The following is a 9,059-nucleotide window of genomic DNA, read 5'->3' as shown; positions in this document are numbered from 1 at the left end:
TTTGTTATGAGTGCATACAGTGTGTTTCTGCTACGTATATCTCAATTGAGTTATGATTTTTAATGATTTTGCAAAATAAGTCTTGGACCCAAGCTTTTCAAACAAAGTGTCCATTTACTATTTGGGGTATTAAGTATGGTGATTTAGTTAATCTTCTCTTGTATCTGTCGGATATGGAAGGAGGTTACACCTTACCAAAGATTTCTTGTCCCACTATCAGACTATGGTTTTTCCTTATCACACACTAATTGGGGCATCATTATTTTAACACTACATCACGCAGATACTAAAGAGCACAGATCTCCAACATCATATCCCACATAGGTACTAAGAAAATAATCTCTAACATCATACCTCATTAAACACTAAAGAGATAGAATCATCTAACATTACACCCTATTGGGTACTAAAGAAAATGAATGCCATATAGACTTCTCATTACTTCTCCCTATGGGTGAACTCCTACCCTTATCGTGATCATGTTCACATACAAACCACTTGTTTGTATTCAAATTCATTTATATAATTATATTATCATATACATTCATAACTCATTTCTTTGAAATCATTTCATGCAACAATCATGCGTTTCTCAAAACATGAACAATTTAAAACAATTTCATGCAATAACTACAATACTCAAATAGTTACACTAGATAATCAAATAAAATAAATTATTCCGTTACCTCAACCTTCTGTCATAAGAAAGGTTAACTATAGATTTCATTAACTACTGGTTATCACCTTGTACGCTTTCAAACCATTGAAGCATACACACAATGTCAATCTACACACAAATTAGTACTACTAGTCAATTTATAAATTGATCACCAGTACTAATTATTACTAAAAATCACATTTAACTACTCATTTCCTTTCCATTGACCAATCTAGGCCTCATATGTCCCAATCAACCTTCCTATCCCTTCCACAACTTCTAACACGACCCATACACAAATTTCAACCCCTTTTTGCTACCAAATTACAACTATTACAAGCTCACAGCTTTAATGCTTAATCATTAATACTCAAATTAGTCACAAAACCTTAGTTTGATTTTTGAGAGTCGCAAAACTTCTCAACTTAATTTCTCTATTACTTAAATTAAGAGAAATTCAGATAGAATCAAAGCTAAAGGTGGTACGAAACTTACCTAACAAACTACTAATCAAAAATATCTCCCGAGGCTCTAGAAATCCAAGCCTAAGAGGTGCCCTCTTCTTCCTCTCCTTTGTGCTCCTTTCCTTCTCTCCCTTTTTCCTTCCACAAGCTGACCACATCATTAAGAAGCAATTTTCTATTTTGTGAGCCACAGTAGACACAGCATATGATGTGGCACATAACACAGTAAGAGAAATCCTCACCGTGCTTGCATGCTTCATTCTGAGGCGCGATTCTTCCACACAAATCTACTCATTCAACACCTTAAAGAGTTAAAATATTTTCTCATCATCCATAATCCTAATGACACACTAATTTACTAATTTACCTCTAATTAGCAATTAGTTTCAGAATTCAGAATTTAGGATGTTATAGTAAAGAACAAAAATGACAGCACAAAGGAAATGGCACAGGTGTTATTCTAGTAGTACTAGAATTAAGCTCTTCATAAATGATGATGATATTTTTCATTTTATGAAAATAAAGTGGTTTTTTCAAGTGAGGATGATAGCACAGGTGTTAAATCAAATAAAACAAAGTCCTTGAGAATCAAGTTAATAGAAGTATCAATGCTATAGTAATAGAACAGGTGTTAAAGTAAATCTTAGAGGACAACACCGATGTTATCAAGTAGCACAAGTGTTAACTTAACTCAAAAGACTTCTTTAAAGGGAGACTATACCATTTTCAAAATAATAGAACTTGTGTTATTAAAAGAGCACATGTCTATACCATTTTCAAAATAATAGAACTTGTGTTATTAAAAGAGCACATGTGCTAGATAATAAATGAGTGAATAAGAAAAAGTCTTTAAAAAAAAGGAATGTGTGAAAACATGAGTAGTACCATTGCTAAATCCATAATATTGATACTAAAAGCACTTAGTGTTGAAAATTGTGCCTTTATGCCAATCATTATACTATGCACATTATTATTTAATGAATTTGTCTTTTGTTATCATATCAATTGTATGTTCGCTATGATAACTGTATTCTTGGACAAACTATAGTGATTGTCCTAAATATCCTTGATTGGTCATCTATGAGGGATCATAGATGAAACAAGACTAGTATGACTTTGATTAATTATATAAATACAAATCAAAGTCATAAGCACTTGAAAGAGTACAAGGTGCTGGACTGACCCTCTATGAGAAAGTTACATGGTATAAGTCATAAGCTTATCTCATATGTGACTATATTACTAAGCCTTTTGACCTGAGATTATCATGGATTCCTATATAATGACCTTTGAACTTTGACCTAGTCAAAAATCACCTTTGACCCTGTGATCATAAAGGCTATGATTGAGTTTAGTGATATTCATGCAGAGGAATATCACCTACAAGATAGAATTTGTCTCTCATATTAAGTGAGAGATATTACTGGGCCCCTTAATAAGTAATACTGAGAAAATATATGGCTATATTATAATGAAAAGAGTTTTTTCATTGCTATAGTCAGTCCACTCAAAGATCGAGAAACTAACTATCAGGTAAAGGAGAATGACAATTCCATCTCTCATATTTGACCGAAATGTCGCGCGACAAAAAAGATGTGATACAGTTGCATGATAGGTTACATCAGATCATCGATCCCCATGTGAATTGACTAGAGACCACTTGTGACTTGTAGGCTAATAGCGTAATTAGCCTATCGCCAACTTCATATGGGCCTACAGGGTCGCATACAAGAACAGCTCAACTCGAGCTATAATGTCCAAGTTCATTTTCAAAATATAATTTTATATATATATATATTCATGTGTGTGTGTATGATATATAAAATTAATTATATAATATATATATATATATATTTTTTGAAAATATATATATATATATATGTATATATATGTATATATATTCGTTTATATATATAATATAATATGTATATGTGATATATATATTATATTATATTATATTATATTGTGTTAGTTTTAAATTTAATTTTATATGATAGATTAAATTTAATAACTACATGATATGAGAGAATATCATGTTAGTTTTATAATTTGAATTTATAAGATAAATTTAAATTAGATATGATATCATAAATTAAATTTATGAGATAAATGTAATTAAATTTTCATGGGCTCTTTAAGTGGAAAACAAAAACCCTAATTCATATACTATAAATAGATAGGGACGTGGTTTATGAAGAGAGAGTTAAAAAAATTCTGATGGCAAATACTTTGAAAATCATGAAACATCTTATAGAAAGGAAAACTAATGTTCAAAGAAGAACAGATGCTGAGAACGCAAGCACGTTGTTTAAGTTAAAGAGCTATTCATGTGGACACCAATAAAGGGAGTAGATCTACGTTGTCAACTTCTGAGATCCAAACTCTTAAAGAGAACACGTGCCAAGTTTGAAGAATTAAAGGGTGACTCTCCTATCTACTTTGACTTAAACAAATTCGTTCAGTCCATATCAGGATAGGAACTTTAAAATTTTAATCTTTCGCTGTATGTCCTTATCCAACAATTAGTTAAATTCCAAAAAAGGAGTTTTGAAGGAAATAGACCAATAGCATTGATGCTAAAGGCATAATATCGGTGCTAGAGACACATAAACAAAAAGAAGTTCCAAAAAATGACTTTTAACATTAGACTTAGATGGAAAACTTACACAAGGATATTTAAGGATTCAAAAGACATATATTTAAGTCAAATACTTAATTAAGCAGGATTTAATATATATATATATATATATATAAGGGACTAGAATAGTTTTGACCACACAATTTAAGGTATCATTACCAAACTTCTTAAGTCCATTTTGATTAATTGTTTAGCCAATTACCTTACTCTTGAAAAGGCATGATTAAATAACCTATGAAACACAATCTTTTTATTTTGTAATCATCAAAATTAGGGTTCAACAGCATCTACCTAGAAAACTTGAAAAACTTCATTATCATTTAACATTACACATGCCATTTTTGCGAGTACTATATTCTTTCTCTCAACCACACCATTTTGCCATAGAGTCCTTGGACCCGAAAAGTTGTGATTGATTATATTTTCTTCACAAAATTCAACAAAATCACCATTCTTGAATTCTCCTCCGTGATTAGATCTAATAGACACAATAAAAATGCCTTTCTCACTTTGGATTTTCTTCGCATAAGTACTAAATGCATAAAAAGTTTCATCCTTAGAACTAAGAAAAATAGTCCAAGTAAATCTTTAAAAATCATCCACTATAACTAGAGTATTTTGGTTTCCATCAAAACTTTTAACTCTTGAAGGATGCACCAAATCTATATACAAGAGCTGGAGAGCTTTATCAGTTGTAATCATATCTTTATGCTTAAAAATGATTTAGTTTGTTTTTAAGTTAACACTTGGCAAACTTTTTCTTTATTAAAACTTCAAGGTGGTAAACCAATTACTAAATCATTTTTCAAAATCTTTTCAATTTGATTTTTATTAACATGTGCCAAGCGCTTGTGCCATAAAAAGCATCCTTCAAGTTTACTAAGAAAACAATTTTGTTGAAACAGAGTTGAATCTAAATCAATAATATAACAATTATCATCCTTGTTAGCATGTTTTGAATCAAAAAATTACTCTTTTCCCTTTGTCATAATTAAGGAGAAGTTTTGAACCAAGCATGGAATTGTAAAGTTAAGGAGAAGTTTCGAATAAAGGCTCTGTATCGAAAGAATTAAGCATAGAAAGGAGAGTTTCGAAGTTCATAGTGACTATCGAAATTCATAACATAAAAAGAAAATTAACAAGAATTCGTCAGGTGAGATTTCAATGTTTTGGTCTGGGACAAGTCCAAGATTGATCATCAATGATCTAAAGTTGGTGATTGAGGTGTTCTGTAATAAGCTTGGTCATTTTGGAAAGCTGCCATTAAATCCAAACACTCTCATCATGATTAGTGGAGTGACAACTTTAGAGGTGATAATTGGGCAAGACGCAGAAGAATTATTAATCCTGCATTCCACCTAGAGCAATTGGGGGTACCATTTTGATTATGCCAAAACTGATAATCATCATCTTTGGCAAAAAAATCGACAAGAAATAAACTATTCCACTGACTTGAGGAGTGTCTTAGAATGCTTGGTTTTCTCTTGAAAGGACATGTTACCAGTATTCTCCACCAGTTGTAGCAACATGATAGAAAGGTGGCAGAACATGACTAACCTTGAAGGAAAATGTGACATTGATGTCTGGCTTGAGCTTCAAAAGCTTGCCACTGATATTATTTCTCATACAGCTTTTGGACGCAACCATGAAGAAGGGAAGCATATTTTCGAACTTCTAAGAGACCTCGTGATTCTGACTATTGAAGCCATGTCCATGTCAACGAGTCATTCATCAACTAAAGGGAATGTTTTCTCAGTACATCTTTATTTTCTTTTTAACTCTTTTGTAGATCGTACTCCTGATATATGCATTCCCTTTAATTATCACCTTAATGTAACAAAAGAGGATAGAGTTAATTTTTTTTTCTTTATAGTTTACACAGAGATAGTATTCACCATATTGAGTAATGAGAGATATTCTGGTGTTTCCCTCATAGTTGATATAGTTTCTTTTTAATAATCCATTGTCATCACTTCAGGTTTATCCCAACGAAGAAAAGCCGGAAAAGGATAGAACTGGACAGACAGATCAAATCGATGTCAAGAGATCTGATACAGTGGAAGAAGCATTCAATGAGGCATGGACAATCTGGAAATGATGACTTACTAGGTCAACTCTTACAATCAATTATTGAAAATGGTATCTTAAGACCAATCATTATACTATATACATTATTATTTAATGAATTTTTTTTTTTTTGTTATCATACCAATTGCATGTTCACTATGATAACTATATCCTTGAACAAACTATAGTGATTGTTCTAAATGTCCCTAATCAGTCATCTTTGAGGGATCATAGATAAACTAAGACTAGTATGACCTTAATTAACTATAGAGATATAAGTCCAAGTCATAGGCACTTAAAAGAGTATAAGATACTAGACCAACCCGCTATAAGAAAGCTACATGGTATAAGTCATAAAGCATCCCATATGTAACCATATCACTAAGCCCTTTAACCTGAGATCATCATGGATTCCTACATAATGACCATTGACTTAGTCGAAAATCACCTTTTAACGAGTGATCATAAAGACTATGATTGAGTTTAGTGATATTCATGCAGAGGAATATGAGTGATCAAAATAGAATTTGTCCCTCATGTTAATTGAGTAATATTACCGGGCCCCTCGATGAGTAAGATTGAGAAAATATTTGGCCATACTACAATAGAAAGGGTTTTTTCATTGTTATGTCAGTCCACTCGGAGATCAAGAAAGTAATGGTCAAGTAAAGGAAAATGACAATTATATATCTCACACTTGACCAAAATATCACGTGACAAAAGATGTGATACAGCTATATGATAGGTTGCATTAGATCATCAATCTCCATATGAATTAGATAGTTGCAATGCCTTATTAGAGGCCACTTATGACTTGTGGGCTAATAGCGTAATTAGCCTACTGCTAACTTCATATGAGCCTACAGGATCATACACAAAAACAGCCCAACTCCAGCTGTAATATTCAAGTTCATTGAATCTGAAATATGTCTATATTCAATGAATGTAATATAGAGTAAATGAATTATATATATATATATATATATTTGAATATTTATTTGATAAATATTTATATATATATATATATTATATGAAATGGAAAATTTAAAATATAATTATATATATTCTTGAAATATATATCCATGTGTTTGTATCTGATATATATATATATATATGTATATGTATATGTATATGGTATATAAAATTATATACATATATATATATACTCTCACCGTCCAAAAATGTAAGACATATTTTGATGAGTTGGATATTCAAAAATGTAAAGTATTTTTAGTCTTTCGATGTGTAATCATTGCCTTTTTTTAAAAGTGCCCCTATTGATAAATAATTTTATATTTATTGCAGGGTATTTAATAGAGGTAAATATAAAAAGATAAAATTTGTTTGAAAGTAGGTAACTACTTTATTGAGGAGTGAAATTCAATTAAAAATGCCTTACATTTTTTAACGAAAAGAGTATATATATATTTTTGAAATATATATATATATATATATATTCGTATATATATAATATAATATGTATATGTGATATATATTATATTATATTATATTAGTTTTAAACTTAATTTTATGTGACAGATTAAATTTAGTAACTAACATGATATGAAAGAATATCATATCAGATTTATAGTTTGAATTTATAAAATAAATTTAAATTAGATATGATATTATATATTTTGTTTATGAGATAAATTTAATCTAAATTTCATTTCGCTTTTCAAGAGGAAGGCAAAAACCCTAATCTATATATAATAGATATAAGGAGACGTGCAAAGTAGGGGAGTTAAAAAAGTTATGATAGCTAAACACTTTGAGAGCCACGAAACACCCTAAAGAAAGGAAAACTAACGTTCAAAAAAGAATGGACGTTGGGAGCGCTAGCACGCTGTTCAAGTTAGAGAGTGTTCTTATAAATACTAGTAAAGGGAGCATATTTACATTGTCGGCTCCTGAGATCTAAACTCTTGAAGAAAACGCACGTGAAGCACGAAAAAAGGTAATTGTTCTTCTCACCTTGACTTAAACAATTTGACTCAGTCCACATTAAAATAAAAAATTTAAAATTTTAATCTTCCGTTATGCCTCTCAATCCATCATCAATCACATAGCACAATGAGCACAATGATGGTCAAATGACAGAGGAAGATGTAGTAGATGAGTGCAAGCGGTTTTATGTTGCCGGTGGCTGACATGGACAACTTCAAAATAGCTAGTACTTCACGAAGACATACCTCAATTCCTTCTCAATATTAAATTGGGTTTGAAAGGTGCATTTATTCATCAACCAATTCTAGAAACATCATCTTTCTGCAAATAAACATGATACTTTATGAAGTTTTGAGGTCATATCCACCAGTGATTGCTCTGTATCAACATACATACAAAGAGACAAAGATGGGAGACATCACACTTCTAGGTGGAGTTGATCTTACACTGCCTATTTTGCTACTTAATCATGATCCTGAAATTTGGGGCGATGATGCAAACGGGTTTAGACCAGGGAGATTCTCTGATTGAGTCTACAAGGCAAGTAAGGATCAGTTAGCATGCTTTCCTTTTAATTGGCGACCAAGGACCTATATTGGCCAAAATTTTGCCATGCTAGAAGCTAAGATGGCTATAGCTAAGATATTACAAAGATTTATCCTTCTTACGCTCATGCTCCTTACACAGTTATGACTCTTCAACCACAATATGGAGCTCAAATCACCTTGCACCAGCTCTAACACGTTGTAAGCTAGTATGTGCATTTTCATTTAGTAAACAAGGCCAAGGTATCTAACCAAAGAATATCTGTTTTGCTTACCTTCAGATTGATACATGCATTTGGAGGTTAAATTTTCTTCTAAGTTATGAAATTTTAGTGACTTGCATCTCATGATTTTGTTTTGTTTTGAGCCGATGACGTCATACATGTAATTACTGAATAATTGAAACCATCGCCGACGCCAATGAAAGTGGCTCAAGAGTCCAGGGGAAGAAGAGAGAACACTCTCTCACTTTGATTTAAACAAAAAAACTACATTATTCCTCAATGATGGAAACAAAGAAAATAACCATATTTATCTACACCTTGAGGATATTTTATCCACATTTTCAGGCTAGGAATTAAGCAAGTCGTTAATTATAAATGAGGGTTATGGGGATTACAAGCATCACATTATTAGTGGATTATGAAATTTTATTATGACACAATAGGGTATGGAAATCATGGAAATAATGAGGGTTATGAAGATGTGGAGTCAAAGAGATGGTGTATTTAGAGACAGTA

At 31.4% G+C, this 9,059-nt stretch overlaps 1 protein-coding gene across 1 annotated transcript; it reads left to right on the top strand.

The window, feature by feature from the left end:
• The first annotated feature begins 5,308 nt into the window (after nucleotides 1–5,308).
• Nucleotides 5,309–5,858, top strand: LOC129314043 (cytochrome P450 72A13-like). The gene is made up of 2 exons (XM_054957423.1): nucleotides 5,309–5,515; nucleotides 5,739–5,858. Exons 1-2 carry the CDS (start codon nucleotides 5,309–5,311, stop codon nucleotides 5,856–5,858), a joined length of 327 nt encoding a protein of 108 aa, XP_054813398.1.
• Nucleotides 5,859–9,059: the final 3,201 nt, after the last annotated feature.

This window comes from Prosopis cineraria, unplaced genomic scaffold (genome assembly GCF_029017545.1).
Source record: "Prosopis cineraria cultivar Desert tree isolate PC_DT_omini unplaced genomic scaffold, ASM2901754v1 PC6, whole genome shotgun sequence".
In the NCBI taxonomy this organism is placed as follows: Eukaryota; Viridiplantae; Streptophyta; class Magnoliopsida; order Fabales; family Fabaceae; genus Prosopis; species Prosopis cineraria.
The sequence above is the reverse complement of the archived record's forward strand: the minus strand, read 5'-3'. Positions and strand labels throughout refer to the sequence as shown.